A 22,572-nucleotide genomic window follows, 5' to 3' on the forward strand; every position below is an offset into this window, starting at 1 on the left:
TGTTTCATCAGCTTGCAGATAGGGTGATCCAGTTTGGACCCATCAACATCTCAGGGAAACCAGGAGGATTATCGGTCAACTGGTTGGTTAAAGCTGGGGGGGCCGTCAGAAGAGCCTCATCCACGAATTTCCCAGTCTGTCCATCTTGTAACACACGTCGCAACCCGCTGTCACGATTCGGTGGACTCATCATAGCATCGCTCCCACCGCGAAAATATCTTGAGATCTTGGTTGCGTTGAATGGGTTGGTTACAGTCCCTCGCTGACCACAAGTAGCTCTCAAGCTACTGCCCTTCGTGACCGAGAATATTGAGCCCCACCACCTGGTCCAACCCCCCTACCTTGTGAAAGAATAAGGAACGACCTGCCAACCATCAAGATGCCGATGATGCGAGGTGTAAAGTTTGCCTGGTAAATATTTCCTCTCTTACCCTACCTTCCTCCGCTCCCGCACACCTTTCCTTTTAGTGATGACGGAGAAACTCAACCTTATGTCTACACCCAGATAGAAACGTTTGCTGATGGCCCGGAAAGCGAACCCTGCATACGGGGACATCGCTCATCAAAGTGTAATCACAGCGACCGAGTGCTGGTACAAGTTCGAAAACCAGGCCGACCGTTAAGCAGTTGCCCACACACCCTATCATCAACCTCCCCAGGTACCTTTGTCCACACCCTGCCCAATGGAGGGGAATCTGGGGGGAACAGGGCTGGAAGCTCTGCCAGGGTGAGCTGTAGCTGCGATGTCACATCTGTCGCCATACCGAAGGGTATGTACTGCTTTCTTATCCAGTGCTGTATAAACGTTGACGGTGGCGTTTAGTTGCCTCTTGCGCTTGTGGAACACCGAAGCCGCAGGAGCCCCCGCCTCCACTACCCCCGCCATCATTGGTAGCTATAAGTGCTGCTACAAGCGATTCTGGGTCGACGATAACATCGCCCATGTCACCAACATTCCCCGCGATTGTATCGGCTAGTTCGGCTAATAATGGCCCTTTAAATAAAATTGCCAAACCACAACGGCCGAAAAAAATTGGTCAAGCAAGAAAAGGGAGTGTGAATATAGGGGAGGTCGCTCTTGAACAACTACTCGAGCAAGAGAGGGAACGCAGTAGTAGTGCTGAGTCTTTAAAGATGGGAAGTACAGCTAACAGCTGCGGTGGCATGCCTGGTATATCAAGAGAGAATGGTTCTGCTGAAGGAGATTCATTGCGAGGGCTTGCAGGACTTCCGACAAGTCCTGGACATGGAGGAGATATCAATGGATTTCGTCCATCACACGATTTTTCAAACCCACAAAACGGAAATATGTTCTTGGGGGGCACAAAACCCTCAGAAAACAAACCAGACATGCCAGCGGTAACTCACAAAACCTTGTGTTCAGATGTATGGAATCCTGATGCAGGATCATCTCCTTGGCAGCTATCTCAACCTCCTGTCAAAAAGGTAGGCTGTGGAGGTTGCGGGGGGGAATCAGCACAGCAACCACAACCGCAACTACAACAGTATATACATCGTGCGCCCGCCCCGCAGAATACCCAACAAGGTCCTAGTTGTTGTAACGGCTCAAAAAAAGCGACCACAATACAGCCCCAACAAATGACTATTTCTCAAGTACCTTTCTCAGGGCATTCCTTTTTCCCTGCTCTCCAATATCCACCGTCATATATTCCGCCTACAAACTTTTCACAGGTTCCAAACATGTGGATGTATCCTACAATCAACCCTGCGATCACGCCTCAAGAATTTGCATGGTTACAACAACAAAGAGCGGCTGGCGTATTTGGACCGCAACCAACAGCACAGCTGCCTGGGCATGTGGCATTGGTGCCCTCAATGAGCAATTCCCCAGTCACCAACACCGCTTTGGCCAACGGCTGGGAACACAGCTGTCATTGTGGGCCTGAGTGTAATTGCTTGGGCTGTGCAACACATCCATTTAATCGGAGGACGGTGGAGCATGTACGGGAGATGCAGTCGTTCATGGCCGTAGACAATGGATCTCTGAGTCCGCAGTCGCACCCGAATCCTACAATCCATAACCATCCACACGGCCTTGTTCAACAGCTTTCGCACCCACAATCCCAACCAAACAGTTTCGAAGCGAATGGGATGTCGCTTTCGTCGCCTGTAGCTGGTGCACCATCGTCAGGGACATGCTGTGGAAGTAGAGGTAGCCCGGCAAAGCGGATTTCACCTACACCGGAAGAGGAGGACATAGGCCCAGACGGAAGCCCGAGTGGCACCCCGAGTGGCACCCCGAGTGGCACTGACGCTGTTGATGAGCTCTCACCAAGCAATTTCCTATACTTTGATTATCCGCTCGGAATGTGCGCGCAGACTGAGGCTGGATGTAAGTGCGGCGAGGGATGCACTTGTGTTGGCTGCATCACGCACGGAGGGCATGATGGTGTAGAGTTGGAAGCCCCTGTACAGGCGCCAGAGTGGGAAGCGTGGGAGATAGAAGAAGGCACCTGAAGATGAAGACATGGAAGCAGGGTTAAAAATATTCTGCTAATAACGATATCGTATGGTGAATTTTTCAATAGAGTGCGAAGGTCGTTTATCTCCGCTACTTTATATCCATCTCCTTTTTTCTTTCCTTTTTTCTTTCTTTTTGGAGGGGATTTTTTCTCTCATGCGTTTTAGCATACTTTTTACGTTGGATTCGGGGCTCAGGAGTCAGACTACGGGTAATTTTTCTTCTCTCTTCTTTTAAGAGTACTTTTGTACAGAAACAACGGAGATATCTGCGCCTATCCCATTTTAGGCTTCGGGATTAAGTAGACGAGGTATTCCTTCCTGGTAGATTATTAAGGAGGCACTTTATGTGTTATGATGTGTACTTATGACGGGACGATGATTGGTATACCCCCTGTATATAAGAAGACCATGCAGCGGCTGCCAGAGGAATCTGATGCTGTGGAGAAACGAGCATGTGCAGAGAGAGAGAATCACCAAATATCACTCGATAGTGTTTCCTCAGATCTGCAGCCCTGCTATAGCCAACCCTGCATGCGGCACTAGCACTGCCGAGAGCGGAGTGGCGGGGGGATGGGGAGTGGAGTGGAGGGGAGGGGAGGGGTCGGAGTGGTGGTGGTTGTGGGTGGAGTGGTTGTGGGTGGAGTGGTTGTGGTGGGACCTAACCAGGATTGTGTGTATGATATCACCACCAAGAGTTCGCACATGCACTTACCCCACTGTGCTTTGCAGCCTCACTAATTAACCACACTACATGTAACTAGAGTAGTAGTACACCAACAAACAACAACGACCGTGAGGACACAACTCTCTAGATACCCAAAGTAGAGAGAGAGAGAGAGAACACCCCGTCTCATATACTCCCACCAATCATCATATGCTCTCGCGCCTCTCCATAGTCTCAAACCATCTCAAGCATATTCACAGAGGGATGTCTATCTCCGCAGATCCCTTCAAGCGGCCAATCCACACGGCCGCCTGTCTAATCATTGGCGACGAAGTTCTCAACGGAAAGGTATGCACTCCGTCTACAGGCCCCTTCCTCCCCGGGCGGGGGGCATCCTAGAGACAATTAATAACAATTGCCCTCCGCACGCACAACAACAGACAGTCGACACCAACTCCCCCTACTTTTCCCGCTTCTGCTTCGACCTCGGCATCGAGCTCAAGCGCATCGAGGTCATCTCCGATGACCAAGACCAGATCATCGAGGCGGCCCGCCGCATGAGCGCAAATTACGACTTTGTCGTCACCTCCGGCGGCATCGGCCCCACGTACCCTCCCCCCTCCCCCCCCCCCCTCCCCCCTCTCTACCCCGTCATACTAACAACAACAGCCACGACGACATAACCTACTCGTCCCTCGCGGCCGCCTTCGGGCTCCCCCTGCGCCTCCACGACGAGACCTTCCGCCGCATGCGCCTCCTCTCCAAGCACAAAGTCCCCTTCGACTGGGACACGCCGTCGCCGACACGGACGGCGCGCCTGCGCATGGCGGAGCTGCCGGCCGGCGACAATGTGCGCGTCGTGTATGTGAGCGACGACACGTGGGTGCCTGTCGCTATTATCAACTACAACGTGCATGTGCTGCCGGGGGTGCCGAGCATCTTTGTGAGCCAGCTGGAGGGCATGAGGAAGCTGTTTGAGGAGGAGAAGAGGGTCGAGGGGAAGAAGCTCGTGAGGGTGCTGATTAGTACGGCGCTGCCGGAGAGTGAGGTTGCTGAGTACTTGACGGAGCTGCAGGAGAAGGTGGGGGCGAGGGGGGTCAAGGTGGGGAGTTATCCGAGGTAGGTTTTTTCTGGGGTGTGTATGTTTGGGTTTGGGGAGTGCTGACGGTGGTGGTGGGTGTGGTAGGTGGGGGAAGGACCATAATACGGTTACCCTGGTTGGAAAAGACGAGGCCTATATCGAGAGCCTGGTCAAGGAGGTGGAAGAGGGCGTTAAAGGCACCAGAATCACCGTCGAGGGCGAAGACGAGCCGGAGGAGCCTAAAGAGGAGATCAAGGATGGGAACACAGAGCAGGCAAAGGCCGCCGATGCCAAAGACGCCGAGTCAAAGTAGATTATCACAGTGTGCGGGGGTGGACAGGTACATACTAACTATACACATTTCGAAGCCCGCAGCGCCTCTACGGAGGGTTTTATGATACTCTGCGGGTATATCGATCGCGTTGATTGCTGTAAGATAGTTTCTATAGACGGCAGTACATGTAGTTACCACCGATTCAGTTAAGTTGACGTCACACGCGATAGTCAAGTTCATGGCCCATCACTCGGGGCTGGTTATCTTATCAATCGTGATTATTGCTGTGCTGATCAGTAGCAATCAGTAGCATTCACTCGAACCACATTCACTACCACTAAACACGACCATCTGTATTCCCGTGCACCACTAACTGCATGAATGTGTACTTTGGTGTGGTGAATTCCTAACTTCAAATCCCTTCATTATAAACAATTAACTACTTTTCACAACATAAACATCTAAAAGCTACCAGTAAAGGCTATATACCCATCACATCATCTACTAGATGCTACATCTACAACGCAAACATAGCAGCCAGCACCATCGCCGCACCAAGAAGCACACTCCTCTCCACACCGACACTTGCAGCCGCACCCTCAAACTCCGCTAACGGCGTCGACGCCGCACCAGGTGTAGTTGTCGCGTTTCCGGAGCCAGAGCCGGAGCCTGAGCCTGAGCCAGAGCCAGAGCCAGTACCACTGGTACCATTTCCAGCCGCGGCACCGCACTTGATCAGGTTCGTCGGCTTGGGCTTGCTCGGCTCCCACAGAAGGATGTCCTCAAGCCTCTTTGCGAACGTGACATTGCTCATGGTGAGGTCGACCCAGTTCTGCTTTCCGGCCGGCACGGCGCTGTCGTTCCATGTGCTTGTTCCGTTGGGCAGGATTGTGACGGCACCGCCGGTCTTGTTGTAGTGGTAGACGTCGTCGAGGCCGCGGATGGCATAGTAGATTGCCGCAGCTGCAGTCAATGTTAGTATATCTATCTCTCATAGAGTAAGTTAAAACAGGAAGAGGGTATAGACTTACGATCCCAAGACCCATCATCCTTTCCAGCACCAATGGTCGCATTCCACACAAACGCAATCGGGTTCGTGTCCGGGCTCAGCTCCGTCGCCAGCTTCGCGCCCATCCTGATGTTCCTGCCGACATAGCCGGGCACGAACGTCAGCATCTTTGGCCAGCTGTTGAGCACATGTGCGGCAAAGGTGACATTGTGGTGCGACAGATTGTACGATCTCGGCGCCGACGCATCGGCCTGGACGACGAGCTCGACAACCTTCTTCTTGATGAGCTCCCAGCCGGTGAGGCCGGAGATCGAGTCAGCGGGCGAGTCGACGAGGCGATAGAGGACGTCGAAGAAACCGATGACGGCAATGGTGACGCTGTTATCGTCGGCGGAGGCAAGGAGCTTGCGGTAGAGAAGGACCGGGTCCGTGGTGTTGGAGCCGTCTTTGATGTCCTCGGGCCATTTTTGGCCCAGGGTTTGGACCCAGCCGCCGTAGCGGGTGTAGTCAGGGTCGTAGGTCTAGGGGGAAGTTGTTAGCTTTTGAGAGCAACGGGAGTGTATGCGGTTTGTGTGTGTGTGTGGGGGGGGGGGGGGGGGGGTCTTACGGTGTTATCGAGCGGCTTTTGGATGGCTACTTCTATGTCCGGGTGCCCGTAGAAGGTGTCGACGGCGTCAATGGCCGGAGGAGCATACCGGGAACGGATGCTCGACACAACACCAAGGATCTCAGTCTCGCCCCAGGTCTCAAAGGCGTTTGCAATGGCGAGTGCGTTCACATCGTCGGGCTACAGCACGGCAATGTCAGTACAATTGCTAGCAATGATATATAACGCAGGAAGGGAGGTTGTTACCAAGTTCCAGAAATCAGTGTCAATGATAATCTTCTTCTTCGTGCAAGTGTTGCTGGAAGTAGCGGCCAACGCCCCAACAGCGCTGGCAAGAAGGAGAGTAGGAAGAACAACCTTCATGCCTGAGATTTACTGGTAAAATATATGTGGGTTAAGATATAACGACCGACCGACGACTGAGCCTGAGAAATACAGCGGCCGACATCTCTGGTATTTGTAGTCTTCTCCGTATCTCCTTCACCACGTAGAAAGCGCTGTTGTGTTTTACTTGCACCATTGCCTTTCCGCAGGTGGTAATGACACCCGGGTCATCTCAGGTGCAGGTTGGTGGGTTCTAGAGTCCCCTTTGGTAAGAACGGCCGTGAAGTGCCGATAAGTCTCAAGTACCTTACAGACTACCACTGAGACATGTTGATAAAATATGGATAGAGTTGATCCCCACAAGGGGTAGTAGAGCATCAACCTACATACCCAGATCTACTCTACCCCTCCGCGATGCATGAGTATTTAGGCACCCCCGGTACTCGCCTCAGTTGAGCGAATCTCGGCTTCATTCTTACAGGTTAAATTTCAGCTGAACTTTTGTCATGCCGAGCCTGCTAACAGTGCAGCTTACGGGCGTATTTAGAGTGGTTAGGGTATGCACCTTTTGATACCTACTCTACAGACACGGGAGAAGAAATGTCAAGTCAAGCGATTGGTGCCTTAGACATTGTCAATGTGTGGCGGCTGACCTGTTAAGCTTCTATAAGATTCACAGTAAGAACGACCGTGCGAGTAGGGTTTAATGGATAACAGTGTGATCCGGATCCAGTTACCACACAAGTTGGCCGATTGGGCATAGCCCTGCACCACTTAGCGAAGAGGAGAACGCACAGGGCCGAGCTGAAGTTTTACTGTCACTCTTGCTCCAACTGATACTCAATCACCCCACACCGGCTATATCAAAATCAGCTACTCTACGCTGGAACAGGGTTGAAGTCTAGTTAGCGGAGGTCGGTTGTTGTTGTCAGGGACTAGGTTTTCAGGGTCCAAGGCCCAGGGCTCCTTCCTTGGCAAGACATCAGATACACAGGAATCAGGTGGCTGCCCTACTATTCCGTCCCGTTTGGAACGTGTCTGTGAAGATTTCTTTTGGTTTTGCCTGTGTTCAGAAGTCTCTCATCGCCTCAGCCATATATCCCTTCAATTTACTCTCCATCATCAAACAAAGCCTCTGTGGAAATATGTCTTCTCAGCCATCCGCGTTGCAATTGCTCGGGCGCTCTCGGTCTCACTCTAATGACCAACAGATATTCCTAAGCTCTCTGGCGATTCTGGTCGCCGACAAATCGGAATGTAGTGTAGATCTATTTCGAACCTGCATATATGCAGCGTGAATAACGCAATGCCCGCCAAGCGCTTGTACTACAATGGATTGTAGTTAGTTTAGTTATCTGCGAATCGCGAGAAAGAAACATTCAGCTTGGTGAGTGCTTTCAGGCATATGTTAGTGATGAGGACAGAATACTGACAGTTCTCAACTCCTAGTTCAACCACTTTACCACTTGTCGTCTCCTTCGGGTACACATATGGCGGGACCTGTGTTGAGCAATGTTCTCCACAAAAGTGCTGCCGCATGTAGTCCCTAGCTAAGTAGCTCTTCCCCACGAGAAAACTCTCCGGACTTTGTCTAGAGCCTTGAGACTTGATCGACAATTGCACAAACTCCATGCACATGTAGTTACGCGTGCTCATCATGTACCACGGCGGCGTGGTATACCACCGGCACAATCTCCCGACGAATGATGCATGGGGTAAGGTTTATGATTTTCCGAGTTGTTTATAGGGGAGAACCAATAAATATATTTATCGAAGGACTGAAGCGAATAATATAATGGCCTGAGCGAGGAGGAACAAGTGTGTCTTGTAGTGACAGAGAAAGAACATGTGGTCTATGGAAAAGTACAACAAGTATAATAGAACTCCTAAGAACCACATATATATAAGGCAACTGATGACATCAATTGATATCCACAGTAAGTAAGCAATTCATGACCAAAACAGAAATTAAGTTGTATTGATATACAAACCCCACTCAAGTACCCTGTCCGCCTGAAGTACATATTTACTCCCCAGGCGATGAATTAAGGCAGGGATTGACTCCAAACACCATGTAAAGCAAGGTAGCGGCCTTGGGAAGCACAGCGTAGTAATTAATAGACAATCACAAAGAGGCTAAGCACATCGAACAAGACTTGGGTACCCGTTAATTGCAGCTACTTGATCTCTTTCGGCTCCAAATCTATGGTCATGAAGTCGCCCGGCCTCGTGGACCACACCGTTAATGCCCGCACTCACCATTATCGATACCTCTGCAGCATACTTTTACCCTGATGCTTCTATTAAGCGTTTTTACATTCTAAACGCTAGCATCCATTACTATGATTATAATGGTATATAATAGGCAGCGGGTAGAATCTCTTTATTTCCACCGATGGGACACTGATAACGGGGAATATATCGGCTAGGATGAAAGTTATACTATTTAGGGTGCGTGTATTTTTATACTTTTCTACAGACACCGCATGCAAAGTCCACGAACGTATGCCGTGGATTTTTGGATGCCACAACTTACTATTGTTACTACATTAGGCCAAGGACACGAGTGGTTTACGGTATAATATAGTCAACTACCACAAAATCTGAGGTGTTTGTTACCAAACGGCAGGGATATAGGCCAATCAGAGTCAGTCTTTGAACGTCAATCTGCAAGTTATAGTGTAGAACAATACCCCTCTCAGATTTGAGGCAGCCCCCATGACCCTTTAACGACGGCTTCTTAAGCTTGCAGTTCACTATACTGGTGCATCTTAGTCTCACTTGTTGTAGATTTAGCCCGCCATGAACTAAGTCTTCCGGCCAGTGTAAGGTTTAGCCACCTATCAAAACAGCACATTTCTCCGAAATACATGTATTCTGCACCTACATCAACCCTCGTTAAGCATATTTTGAAGCTTAACTGGCGTGATAGACCAGACCCTCGTTTGTCCAGCCAATCACTCCTTGCGCAACACGAGTCTATAAACAGCGGCGGTTTGAAACCTTACCACAACCAATGATAACCTAAACAGGTTTTTCTTGTCACGCGTGACGCCATGTGCACTTGGTTGAAGTATACGATGGAAAAGTGCAAGTTCAGCACTAAGTATAGTACTTCATCTGTGGTACAACGGTGCGATACGATGCAAATGATCCACGATATAGAGTTTTGAAAATAGAAGTTCTGCTATAGATCTAATGCCTCGATGATTGCTACGTCGTATACGGTTTCTATATAGCCGCGACCTACTTGCCAAACATCAGTGCCAGCTTCACCGTATTCACAACCTACAATACTCAGCAAAAATGCAGCTTCCACAGCTCCTGTTTGTCCTGTCGCTCCTACTTCTTGGCACCAATGCTCTAAACCGGACCTTTTCTCTCACAGCCATCAACCCATCCTACCCCCGCATCCACAACAAGCCCGTAATCCGCTCGTACCCCACAGATCCCTCCGTCGTCGGTGTAAGCTTCTCCCCCCCGTATGCCTCCCCGCTCAAAGCGTTCATCCACAACAACAAGCTCTACCGGTACTGTAACACCTCGCCCACCGGCATCTGCATCGGCTACTTTCAAAAGAACCACGGCGGCGCAACGATGGGACTCCGGCTGCAGTTTTGGAGCCACGAAAATTTTCCTGCTAGCAGTCCGTGCTGCTCCGTGGAGGGTAGCTGGAGTATACAGGTGATAAATGGGATGGGGTATTTGTTGAGTAGTGGGTCTGATACGTATCAGATGTGTGAGTATGCGGGGGGGTATTCGGTGAGTACTTGATTGGCTGTCAATTTCGGGTTGGAAATTTTGCTGACTGAGTTGGGGTAGATTGAGTCGGGTAGTCCGGGAGCATGTGTTTATGGGACAAAGATTGAAGCCCTTTATGACTCTTGATGAGAATACAGGCTCTAGTAGGATCTACAGGTATTGATTTGCAAATTTCGAAAAAAGCGATGCTATGAAAATGGCCGAGAGTGTACTTATTATTTTATCTAACGAATTTCCTAACTCTTATATACACATATATAGCAAATATATGAAACCATGATATATAGTACTGATTGCCATCTCGTACGCAAGGAATATCATAGCATTGTAAATGTAAAACTATAACAGTGGTTAATAACGACGGATTAAGTTAATATCCGTTAGACAGCCTTTTCTTGCGGGATCTTATGTTGAGTCCGATGCAATCATGAGAGGTCACTCGATGTTCTCTCTGTTTCATCTGTGATTCCGTAAGGTCCCGATGAGGAGCTACCGTTACAGCGCAGGCATACAAGTCTAACGGTACCCTTATACCAAAGTGACAGCTGGTGTAGTGCCTAAAAGAAAGTGTGTAGAAGAACAAGGGAAACTAGCCCAACGGCGGAAGCGAGCAGCCGCAAAGGACGGGGGAGACAACCGAGCCACTTGAGTCGAAGAAATCCAGTGGACTATGAGATACACCCTTTAAACCCTTGAACAGAACCAAGAGATCAACGGGGATAGGGTGCTTTCACATAGGTGCCAAACAGGGTGGGCGGAGGAGTAGAGGCAATTAATATTGATCATTCACCCGCTCTTGCCCAAGGCGAGAGAGTTACGTGCCCGAAGAGGGGAGTAGAGAGATACTTGTGGATAGGGCTTTACCTTAGGACTCTAGAAACAATAGATAAGGGATAGGATGAAATTCGAAGACGAGTAGGGCGAGGAGAGCGGGGATGGAAAGAGTAAGATACTTGTAAGAGCGTTGTACATAGGAGAACCCGAGTGGAGTGCTAGCACCGTAGACGGAAGCATCAAGCCTTGTGCGTGCGAACACACCTATCGCTGGCCGTAGGGCAAGCCACTTGCGCTCACCAAACTAGAGCACTACTACATGCGCTCATGTGGACCATCACCAACCCCCGCAGATATCTTGATTACAAAGAAACCCGTTCCACGCGTCTAGGTGAGCGGGCGCCGGTATCGTCATAGACTACGGTCTGCATACGATTAATGAATTAAACAAGAAAAAACAAGGGGCAGGCGCCGGTAGCCCACGTGTCAGGCCGAGTGATTTACTATGATTACGCCTAGTCCGCCTCCAGCCAGGTTACCGACCGCGCATGTCATGTGGGAGGCCGGCCACAAAGTATCGCTCATCCTGCCGTGGAGCGCTGTGGAAGGTAGCTAGCTCAGCTATTATGGATGGACTACGTGACTTGCCTCTGTAAAGCCAGGTAATTGCCATTGATAACACCCTCACGGTGTTGACCGGCACTAACTAAAGCGCCGGAATTACGACTTACGAGCCAATTCCTCTTACTAGAAACATTTACACGCTCTTGGTAAGAACGAATGAGTAGGGCATGCATGAGGATGAGAGGAGAACCGGTGAGGGTATGGCAATCTACTAGTTTAGGGGTACAGTAATCTCTCGCTATAAGGATACGATCGGGATCGAAATTTTGCATCCTTATAGGGAGTTGTCGCTATAGAAAGCTAAGGATTAGGTGTTGAGAAGGTTAACGGGACCCTTATAGCTCACGTTAGTCTCTCAGTCAAGCCGGCGAAAGCGGGAGCAACGTATCTCCGTGAAGAGAGCGCGATTAGAGGAGAAGTAGCTGAGGAGGTAATCCTCCGACCCCCCCGACCCGAATCCATAAAACTGGTGGGGTGGCGGTGCTTCATGAATTATCACTCTACTATCGGGGTGTAAGAAACGCACGACGCGGGTGAAAAGCTGATGACGGAGCACCACAAGGCAGTAAAGCTCAAATCGAGATAGGTAGAAATACAGAGAGAAGCACCCCCGCTTTTGTGGAAGTGCGCCCCTCCGTCCCTAAAAACAGGAACACAAGAAGAAACTCCCTTCACCCCCTCGCTAATAAGCCGGAATCGAAAGCCCATGCTGCGACGCACTCCCCGGGACCTACATTAGTGGGAAGAAAAGCGTACATTCCCACAATACAGACAGCGAAGGAGGGCAACCTCTATATATAAAAGAGTCTGCCCCTTGCTCACAACCAGAACATGAGACGAAATCGCTCGTCAGTTAAGCCAACAGAGAACGAGAATGTATAGAAATACGGGTGTCTCCCCATGGGTAAGACCTGAAGACTTCTTTACCTGTGCGGTACAGGGGTTTCAATTCCCTGACCCAGGTGCGGTATCTTAATGTGATATATCGATGGGGATTGATTAGTTAGGGTTACTTGCATAAAGTCTCTATTCCTTCGGATTGTTGAACAAATTACAGTAATGGACTACTAGATAGCGAAAATAATAATTATAATACTCCCTTGTCTAGTCCCGGTGATGGACTACGACAGCGCCGTAATGGAAACAATTTTACGTAGGAATATTTCCCCTGGAGCTTACTGTTTTCTTGGTGGATTATATGTATATGTATATGGAATATTGGATGACGAGAATCGACGAAAAACGCTGCCTATGAGTGCACTCCTTTGCCCACGAATCTTATTGAAGATCTTTCTTATCAATCTAATCGTCGTGGTAGTAATCGACAGTATTTAGTAGGAAAGATATCTTAGAACCCACTCAAGCGCCCGGTCTGTCAACAGTACATGTACTAGTTCCGGTAACATACATATGTATACATGTAGTTAAATAATCGAATCCTCTCGGGGCCTGTTTTTTTCTTTTTCTTTTTCTTTATCCTTTTTAGCTGCGGGAATATATAAATCATAAATCGGACTCCCCGTAAGAAATATACATGTATTCCTCGGCCAGAAGTACTTTTTTTTAAAACTTACATCCTCTCGAGCTTTTTGTGTTCTCCTAAGCCCTCCTTGTGGGTTAGGTGTAATGTATCGACGATCTCTCTGGCTCCATAATGGTATGTAGCTTGCACCATGTTAGCTTCTCGCTTGATACTTGCTTATTATATGCATCTGTAGTGTACCCAGTGTGTTGGAAAGTGGCCAAATTACCCCAAATACATGTACCTATATTTTGGCACAACGCAAAACGCTCCCTAAATTCAAACTTCAAGTGTAGGACATCTCTGTAATGCCTAAGAATACATTTAGTGTTATTTGAATGTGGAGTAACCATTCTTCAGGCAAGAGGTCACTATTAGATAGCCAAAACCAGTAGTAAAAACTCAAAAAGTATCGATGACAGACCCTCCCACCCGTTTTTCATTATGAAAGGAATCCGCACACTTAAATTGACCTCAAGATAGACTTGTGTGAAGATTACTTCTCTCATGGTTGAGATATCACCAAATGCATCATTTTCCGACATCCTGGGTACATGTATGTAGTTTCACCCTTACCCCCAATGAGCTTAAGCTTGTCTTCAATCAATGGTCAGGCCGGGAGTAGGGTTAGGTTTTAGCGAAACACTTTAAACTTAAAGTAGCAATGTACTAGGCTGAGCTAGGGTATCACGATATCACATGACCTGGTCCGACCTGATTCTTGGCAGGGTTTAGTCAGATCATCGAGCCCATTCCAAATACCGACTCATGCACCAAAGCGCCAAACCTCGAGTTTAAGATTCACATATCATAAAGAATCTTAGGAACCTAGAGATCTCAGGAAATATGGGTAACGACGGAGGAAGGTAAGACTTACCATGTGCTTGTTGCCTTTGGGTTGGAAAGCGGGCTGACACTGCTACCTCTAAAGCATTCCTACACGTCGCGAGCTTGTCAAGTCCCCTACTCGCCGCGCCACCCACTCTCAACTCCGTGATTCCAATGCTCAAACTCAAGAATATCACTGGAGCACTTGCCCTCTCTCAAAGCGTCCACTCGCCTCCCCGGTTGTCTCCGACTCCTCGGGGCGTCTCTACAATAAAGATTCAATTCTAGAATGGCTCCTACGCGGAACAGAGGCATTTGGTGACGGTGAAGAGGTATTAGACGGGCGGGTAAAGAGTTTAAGAGATGTCCTAGAAATAAAATTCGACATTTCAAAGGAAGATGGTCAGGACAAGTGGGTTTGTCCAGTGTCGAGGAAAGGTCTCGTGGCTGGAGTCAGAGCGGTTTACCTGGTACCATGTGGGCATGCCTTTTTGGAGAGTGCGATCAAGGAGGTTAAGGGAAGTGAAGGCGTTTGTTTACAGGTTTATCTCCCCAGAATAATCATTCTATGCAAAACTAACCATGCCTGGTGAACTAGTGTGGCACAGCATACGAGGCAGATAATGTCATTCCTATTAACCCCGTGTTGGACCAAGATGCCCAAAGTTTGAGAAACCGAATCAAAGTTCTTTCTGAGAAGGGACTAGGACACACATTGAGAAGACTATCCGATGGGAAATCGAAGAAGCGAAAGAAGGAATCCAAAGAAGCCGAGAAGCTACTTAAGAAAGAAGAAACCGGTATAAAGAACGCCGCAACAGCCAGTTTAACAAGCAAAGTACTGGAGGATGAGAAAATGAAGAATAAACGCAGAAAAACAGAGATGAGCGACAACTTGAAGAGTCTTTTCAGTACAAAGGAGCAAGATGGTGCTTCGGGAAGGAATGATTTCATGAGTAGAGGGTATACTATACCAACGAAGCGATGAATACTCTCGATACATAATTATATGTGTATGCCTCTGAGTTGGCCTTTCGGGGTTTTAGGGTTGTTTTCGGCTTCTTAATCCTTTACCTGGGTACATACTCTACTTGTAATGATGGAAGATCAGTTGCGTACTGGTACACTAAACCACAGATCAATTTGCTTATGGTTGTATAATGTCATAACGTACTTGTCAATCATATATTATCAGTCATGTCTAGCTATCATTGTCAATATGCACTTATAGGGAGGCGCTTTACAGCCGAGAAGTGCAAAAAATAAGCCATAGATTTATAAGGACATTTTCGATATCCCATCGATCGTGCAATTGTAACTTTACCCTCCAGCGCGTTGGGTTTGCCCTTCGTTTCCCTAGTTTAAGTGACTGTATTTTGTGAATGCCCACTCTTGAGGATTGTGGGAAGTGCTACAGGAGACAGATGAATAGAACAGATTTTCGCTTCATTTGCACTCATCATTCACTTCTTGCCTGCCTGCCTGCCTGCCTGCCTGCCTGCCTGCCTGCCTGCCGGCCTATTTACCTTTTGTAAAAAGATGTCTACCTCCGCTACCTTCTCTGATGCACCTGCTGCATCCCCAACACAGCCGAAGTCGTAATTAGTGGGGTATAGAATTATCTGGACGCGCATCCGGTGTTTTGTATGTGGAACCCGCAGTTAGACTTAAATGGCACCGGATTTTAAGAAATGATCTGGTGGGTGTCCGGTAGACTCAGAGTATGCGGTGAGAATCTGGAGCATCTGGGCAGTTAGTATATTAGCGTAAAAACAGAATTCCATCCTATAATAAATAAATATTACATTCGTATTCACAACCTACAATTACGAATATTTATTTATCATTATATCCAGAAATGGTGATTGAGAAACTAAACATGATGGTACAGTGGCAGACAGTCAAACCCGACCACGCCAACAACAATTACCACCAAACTTGCTACCGATCCGCAACTCTACCACAGTGATCTAAACTATTAATCCTGTTGTATAATTATTGTAATAAAGGTTCTCATAAAATATACTGAGGGCTTTAAAAAATAAATCAAGTTTGAGGTCACTAGGGGCGCCCTAAGTATTGGTATTTTGTATGGTGCCGGGTTGAGAAAAAACCCAAAATATTCCAAAAACAGGACATAATCGAATGATATTTCATGATAACAGGGGTAGGTAGGAATCCGTTTGCTGTTCTATAGTGGCGCCCCTGAGTCATACTTGCCTGCCAGATGAAGCTTTCCGAAAAGGTTGTTTGTAGGAATCCGTTTGCTCCCGAGTAAAGAAAAATGGAAATTATCTTCGTATTCTGGCGAAAAGTAGACGATAGCAGCATCTTAGCCGATTCATCAAACAGTTCATCAACAATTCAATCCAAAACAACCCTCCCGCCAAATATGGTTTCAGCAAAAAGAAAGCTACAGTTATTGAAAAGTAGAGAAGCAAAACAAAACCTAAAGCATGAAGCTGAAATTTTTCAAAATTCAGGAATGGTATTTGATATTGCTTCAAGCTTTGGGAGTTAAGGTTCCAATTCGGCTAATGTAATGGGGGTCTCTCTAAGAGTATAATAGAGTTAAAGAATATAGACGGCCATGCAAGATAGAAAGTCAGGTTCAGAATTTTAACTTTAAAAATTCCTATCGTTAGAACTCAATAATCTTTGAGGGTCCTGTGTGAGGGATGTGTACCAGAACACAGGAGTACACTACGCAGAGCCCAGAGTTCGGCCAACAGCTACAAAGGTAGAAGTCCCCAAGTGTTACAGGCATGCCAAACATTTACGGGAGTAAGAGAAAGGCTAGTAGATACCCCAATACCCTCGGACACTAATGGCAACACCACTATCAACTCCGGTTCGCACCCACGAGGTGCGGTGCGATCAATATGCGACCAAATGCGGAGTTGTGGTTTTCCTAGTTAAAAAACACGTTTTCGACTCCAATAATAACCCCTGGAGCGTCAAACCGGCGGAAAGGAGTACTTTTGGACCGGTGGATATATGAGGGACAGCTGGAATCAATCGGATCACTCGGAGCGAATCGGTGCAAGCTACCAGCCGACCGAGTACCTGTTGGCGGTACCTGTGGGCATGAAAGGACTCTGCTATGTGGGAAAGCGATGTGGGAAGAGGCCTGAGTAGGTAGCCTTATTGTCTGAGACCTACGAGTAGCAGACGCTGACGATTATCCACCAGACGGCCTGTTACGGGCATGCCAAGCATTTACGGGAGTAGGAGAAAAGGCCAGTAGATACCCCAATACCCTCTGTGCGCCAATGTCAACTCCGGTTCGCACCCACAAGGTGCGGTGCGATCAATATGCGACCAAATGCGGAGTCGCGGTTTTCCTAGTTAAAAAACACGTTTTCAACCCCAATAATAACCCCCGGAGCGTCAAACCGCTGGAGGGGAGTGCTTTTGGACCGGTGGATATATGAGGGAGAGCTGGAATCAATCGGATCGAAGATCGGACCGCTCAGAGCGAATCGGCGCAAGCTATCAGCCAACCGAGTACCTATCGGCGGTACCTGTGGGCATGAGAGGACTCTGCTATGTGGGAAAGCGATGTGGGAAGAGGCCTGAGTAGGTAGCCTTGCCATCCGAGACCTCCGAATAGCCGACGCTGACGATTATCCACCAGACGGCCGATGGAGAAGAAACATCGACAGGGAAACGTGCATTAGAGTGGATAAATAGGTTGAGGGGTTTTAGCGGCTTTAGGAGTTTGGGTTACGGACTTAGGAGTTAAGTGTTTTTAGTTGTTTTTCAGGGTCTCGGGCATGCCCCGAGTGTATTCTGTACTATTAGTATACTGGGTCCTCGAGACATAAGCGAGGGATATAAATACTGTGTCATTCACTGACTAGCCAAACCATCATCGGCGAAATCAGAGTCTTAACAATATAAATCGTTGATACGCGAGTTACAACTTTATTTGACTATACTTTTTGGAATTACTTTACTCTATCGTGACTTCGAACTCTACCTGAACTATTACGTCGAAGACGGTCGAATACCAACCGCTAACTCTAGTGAATCTTTGTTGATAACGTAGCTCGCGGGGTCCGTATCGGATCAAGGAGAATCATACTCGACGTTGACTGAAGAGACCTTGGAGACTTCTACCTTTGTAGCTGTTAGCCGAACTCTGAGCTCTGCGTAGTGTACTCTTGTAGTCTGGTACGCATCCCACACAGTATATTGTTACTCACAAGTTCACTTGGAGTAACGAAGTCACCTCAAAAGAAGAACTATCATCATTATCCCCTATCACAATGACTACCCGAAGGGATAATTATTTCATAGATACCTCGGCCGCAACTGAGGACGCCGGAGGGGAAGATTCTATGGTAATATCGAGGGCTGCTAGCCCAGATCCCCTACTTACGGGAGGACCCTCTACACAAACTAGGCAATCGAGTAAACGCTCTGCTCAAGCCCAGTTCGTGAGGAATATGCAGGAGTTTTTGGATACCCATGAGGCACAAATGAGGTATCTTGGTGCAGCTGTACAGGCCGTTTGGCAGCAGCTACAAAACCTCCAGGAACAAGTGCAAGGGAGTGGGCAAATCCTGGACAAGAAAGTACGGCAAGAAGCCATTGCCCAAAAACAACATCTCGAATCGCTCTTTGAGCTTGTCGCCAATATCGAAACAAATACATGAAGCTGCATGAGCCGCCGACCATGAGGTTCTGGAGCAAAGCCATCGGCAAACCCAGAACCAGTTACAGGAGGCGGAGCGGCAACTGAGGATGGTACAAGAAGAACGGGAGCAGGAGAAAGGGGAAAAACAGTCTGTAACGGAGCCATTTCAACTGTCTGGTGTATGAGTACACACAGGGCCCGGTTACATGCTGAGAGTTATTGTTAGAAGCCAGTTGCACGGTGATATGCAAGTACCGGCAGTGTGGTTAGCTACCAGCTGTTAGAGTAACTACATTCCGGGCGCTAGGAAGGGGATCTATTCATGGGACCAATGACTGACGAGTCTATGCCTCGCCAATGACTAGAAGACCGGCCAGAGTGAAGCTCTGATTGCCCGGTGATCCTCTGTATCCTCTGAGCATTGTATGTCCGCCGAAGAAGCAGGAACTATGCTAAGGGAAGTCTACAATAAGCGACAGCTCTACAGCAATGATTAAGCTTACACCTGAGCGGTTGCTCATTCATGCAGGTCCTCGGTTGTGTGGCAACCAAGGCTGCAGGTGTTACAAAGGCTTTGACTAAGGGTGGTTGCCTTGGGTATCGGAAACACCTGCTGACGCCTAGAGAAAAGCGGGGTAGCGGTGGTATTGTTTCCGGTACTAAGGAAAGGCCCACCGGAACTTAGTAAGGAGTTAGGAGCAGAGAATAGAGGCCTTCGGAGTATAAGTACTCAGGTTCATTCTCGCCCTTCAGTCCTGTTCTCTCCAGTCTTCATCAGAAAGAAAACCAAGTTCTTATCGGTAGCAGAGCCCTTAAAGATTATTGAGTTCTAGCGATAGTATCTTTGAATAATCTGCAACCTGATTGTCTATCTTGCACGGCCGTCTCTATTCTATCCGATTCTATTTTTCTTAGAAAGGACCCCCGTTACAGATAATCTTTAAGGCTCAAGTCACCTTCAGATTATTCTTCCTCTATATAAAATGTCCGCCCTCTCGGCTCCAGATGCACCCCTTCAGATTGAATGGCAGCCGGTGCCCCTCCAGCTTGATGCCACCGGGCAGACACAGCTTGTTAAGAAACCCAGGACCGCTCTACAGACCTACATTCCCGGCTGTGAGCCTGCCTGGCAGGATACCGACGAGATTTCCGTCCAACAGTTCTTCACAGAGCTCCAGACCTACCTCCAGCACTGTAACGGCAGCCATGTGGTTTGGTCATGCGAGGTGTTAGGGTACGAAGAGGAAGGGTTATGCAGTGTGGTTGGGTTTAGCGAAGCGGGTTTCTATTATGTTCTTTCTGTTTCTGTTATGCGAGAGTATGAGTCAGCATTGGGATAGGGTATGGATATATAAGGGGGGCGTTGTCTCGTGATTTCTTGTTTCTCTTTCTTTTCCTTTTTTCTTTATGCAACCTCTGTACTTCACAGTTACGAATACTATTTGGTTCGCACTACGTCATAGGGTTTACCCGGTATACTAGACCAGGTACGACCATCCATAGTCCATAGTCCACGTTCCCGCCTTGGTAGCATACCTCGGCTCCATAGTCCACAGTCCTCGTTCTTGCCTTAGGTGTACCCTTCGGCCCCATAGTCCATAGTCCACGAACCTCCTACGTCACGTCTTCGCCTCGGTTGTATTCCTTGGCTTCATAGTTCCTACGCCCATAGTCCCCGTTACACTTAGGTTGCATCCTTTACAGCCAACCAATACAACACCGCCTTGCTTAGCTCTGGTCGCGACCATGTCCGACACCACTCAAGATACGTTGCTGCAGCGTCTTTCAGAATTTCTGACCAATTATGGTCCCCTCCCAGCCGATATAGACTTCGGCGAAGAACTTACGGAGGCTCATAGTCTTATTGCTGAGTGTTTGGAGGCCCTCACCAAGCCTCTTGACACCCCCGCGCCACTAGAACCCGTTATCGATACGGCTCAGGAAGAGGTCATTGCCGGCCTCACTACAGAACTAGAAGCAGCCAATGAAAAGGCTGCCGATTTTTGGCAAACCTTGTGCGATAACCAAGAAGATTCTACCGAAATCATCCGAGGTCGCGACGAGGTTATCATTGCTTTGAAGATTGAGCTGGAGGAATCGAAGGTTGAAGAAGAAGAGCTTCGGTTCCGTCTGGCACTACACCAGGAAAGTCTTGCCATTGCCGACGAGAACCTCGCTGATGCTGAAGATGAGATTCTTCACATCACTTCTGTTGCAAAAGCCTGGGAAGTTCAAGCCAATGCCACCATTGCCGATCTTCGCTCCCGTGTCTCCGTTTCTGCCGCTAGAGTTAAAACCCAATCTCGCCATGTTTCCAAGTCTCGCTACCTCACCCCTCGCTCCCAAGACCCCCGTACCATCAACAATTGGCGAGAAAAGCCAATTGAACAAGTGTCTCAAAAGCCGGCGTTAAAAGGTCAGCCCCTTTGGTAAAAAATGGCAAACCAAAGGGGCCAGCCCCGCCACCTATCTCTGTCTCTGTTGTCTCTACTGTTACCGTGTCCGAGGATAAGATGTCCGAAGACTCCCTTGTCGTCACCTGCTCCGTCTCCCAGGATTCCCACTCTTTTGTTCCGACCTATGCTCTTATCGATACAGGAGCATCAGGTTATGCATTTATTGACCAAGGCTTTATGGAAAAGCATGGACTCTCCTCGGAACCCCTAAAGATACCACGTCTACTCGAGGTAATGGATGGTAGGCTAATCGAATCAGGAAAAATTACCCATGTTGCTCGCCTCTCGTTGGATATTCATGGCCACCAAGAAACCGTGCCTTTCTTTGTTACCCAGTTGAGTCACTATCCGATTGTGATGGGAATTCCCTGGATGCGACATCATGATATTACGATCCGGCCAAATGAGAATCTACTTGTTTTCGACTCTCGAAACTGCTGTCAACACTGTTCACTCAGTGGAACGGCGATTACTGTCCATGGCATATCGATTCCTTTACCGGAATATCATACTATTGTCGGTTCAGCAGTTGAGAAACCCATTGTCGACATCAAGCAACTGATACCAAAAGAATTCCATCATCATCTCCATATGTTTCAAGAATATGACGCTTCTGTCCTGCCACCACATCGACCGTCCCATGATATTGAAATCGTATTGGAGGAAGGTAAACGACCTCCATATGGACCAATATACGGCCTGTCCCAGATCGAATTAAAAGCACTACGGGAATACCTTGATGAAAATCTACCAAAGGGATTTATCAGGGCTAGTGAATCACCAGCGGGAGCACCTATACTGTTCGTAAAGAAAAGTGATGGGACTCTTCGACTCTGTGTGGATTATCGAGGCCTCAATGCAATTACGATTAAGAATCGCTACCCGTTACCGTTATTGAAGGAAACTCTAGCCAAACTGTCAAGGGCACAGTACTACACCAAGTTGGATCTACGTTAGGGATATAATCAGATCAGGGTAGCTAAGGGAGATGAATGGAAGACGGCGTTCAGGACTCGTTATGGACATTTCGAGTATACAGTAATGCCATTTGGATTAGCCAACGCTCCGGCCATATTCCAACACTGGATCAATGATATCCTACGGCCTTATCTTGATCAATTCGTAACGGCATATCTGGATGATATCCTGATATATGCAGAAACCCTGTCGGAACACAAGGAACACATTCAGAAGGTTTTGAAGGTACTTGATGAGAATCATGTTCATCTTAAACCTGAAAAATGTGAATTTATGGTTCAGGAAACGAAGTATCTCGGTCTTATTCTCACCCCGGATGGGAATAGGATGGATCCAAAGAAAGTTGTCGATGTTTTGGAATGGTCCACACCAAGGAATCTCCATGATATTCAAGTATTTCTGGAATTTGCGAATTTCTATCGGCGTTTTATTTTAGGGTATTCAAAAATTGTTGCTCCGCTTACAACTCTGACCAAGAAAAATGTTAAATTTGAATGGACGGATGAAAGGGAGGAAGCATTCCAGACATTGAAAAGGATGTTC

The 22,572-nt window shown here is 48.0% G+C and overlaps 9 protein-coding genes across 9 annotated transcripts; 7 read left to right on the forward strand and 2 right to left on the reverse strand.

Moving 5' to 3' along the window:
- Positions 1-646: 646 nt before the first annotated feature.
- On the reverse strand, positions 647-886 carry H6S33_011404 (uncharacterized protein; the record flags this gene model as incomplete). Its single annotated transcript, XM_044842762.1, has 1 exon — positions 647-886. The coding sequence occupies one exon, from the start codon at positions 884-886 to the stop codon at positions 647-649; it is 240 nt and encodes a 79-aa protein (XP_044696172.1).
- An 815-nt stretch (positions 887-1,701) lies between these two features.
- Positions 1,702-2,478, forward strand: H6S33_011405 (uncharacterized protein; the record flags this gene model as incomplete). The annotated part of the gene is made up of 1 exon (XM_044842763.1): positions 1,702-2,478. One exon carries the CDS (start codon positions 1,702-1,704, stop codon positions 2,476-2,478), a length of 777 nt encoding a protein of 258 aa, XP_044696173.1.
- A 934-nt stretch (positions 2,479-3,412) lies between these two features.
- Positions 3,413-4,542, forward strand: H6S33_011406 (uncharacterized protein; the record flags this gene model as incomplete). Its single annotated transcript, XM_044842764.1, has 4 exons — positions 3,413-3,496; positions 3,589-3,755; positions 3,818-4,267; positions 4,335-4,542. 4 exons carry the CDS (start codon positions 3,413-3,415, stop codon positions 4,540-4,542), a joined length of 909 nt encoding a protein of 302 aa, XP_044696174.1.
- Positions 4,543-5,020: 478 nt separating this feature from the next.
- On the reverse strand, positions 5,021-6,482 carry H6S33_011407 (uncharacterized protein; the record flags this gene model as incomplete). Its single annotated transcript, XM_044842765.1, has 4 exons — positions 5,021-5,466; positions 5,535-6,033; positions 6,120-6,299; positions 6,366-6,482. The coding sequence occupies 4 exons, from the start codon at positions 6,480-6,482 to the stop codon at positions 5,021-5,023; spliced, it is 1,242 nt and encodes a 413-aa protein (XP_044696175.1).
- A 3,267-nt stretch (positions 6,483-9,749) lies between these two features.
- Positions 9,750-10,331, forward strand: H6S33_011408 (uncharacterized protein; the record flags this gene model as incomplete). The annotated part of the gene is made up of 3 exons (XM_044842766.1): positions 9,750-9,908; positions 9,966-10,205; positions 10,266-10,331. 3 exons carry the CDS (start codon positions 9,750-9,752, stop codon positions 10,329-10,331), a joined length of 465 nt encoding a protein of 154 aa, XP_044696176.1.
- Positions 10,332-13,971: 3,640 nt separating this feature from the next.
- H6S33_011409 (uncharacterized protein) lies at positions 13,972-14,941 on the forward strand (the record flags this gene model as incomplete). The annotated part of the gene is made up of 3 exons (XM_044842767.1): positions 13,972-13,991; positions 14,057-14,483; positions 14,552-14,941. 3 exons carry the CDS (start codon positions 13,972-13,974, stop codon positions 14,939-14,941), a joined length of 837 nt encoding a protein of 278 aa, XP_044696177.1.
- A 3,283-nt stretch (positions 14,942-18,224) lies between these two features.
- H6S33_011410 (uncharacterized protein) lies at positions 18,225-18,614 on the forward strand (the record flags this gene model as incomplete). The annotated part of the gene is made up of 1 exon (XM_044842768.1): positions 18,225-18,614. One exon carries the CDS (start codon positions 18,225-18,227, stop codon positions 18,612-18,614), a length of 390 nt encoding a protein of 129 aa, XP_044696178.1.
- A 964-nt stretch (positions 18,615-19,578) lies between these two features.
- On the forward strand, positions 19,579-19,935 carry H6S33_011411 (uncharacterized protein; the record flags this gene model as incomplete). The annotated part of the gene is made up of 1 exon (XM_044842769.1): positions 19,579-19,935. The coding sequence occupies one exon, from the start codon at positions 19,579-19,581 to the stop codon at positions 19,933-19,935; it is 357 nt and encodes a 118-aa protein (XP_044696179.1).
- Positions 19,936-20,341: 406 nt separating this feature from the next.
- Positions 20,342-21,011, forward strand: H6S33_011412 (uncharacterized protein; the record flags this gene model as incomplete). The annotated part of the gene is made up of 1 exon (XM_044842771.1): positions 20,342-21,011. A coding segment is annotated over one exon (670 nt), but the record flags the coding sequence as incomplete, so codon positions are not given.
- Positions 21,012-22,572: the final 1,561 nt, after the last annotated feature.

The sequence above is a fragment of the Morchella sextelata genome (genome assembly GCF_020137385.1).
Source record: "Morchella sextelata strain SCLS chromosome Unknown scls_6, whole genome shotgun sequence".
NCBI lineage: Eukaryota > Fungi > Ascomycota > Pezizomycetes > Pezizales > Morchellaceae > Morchella > Morchella sextelata.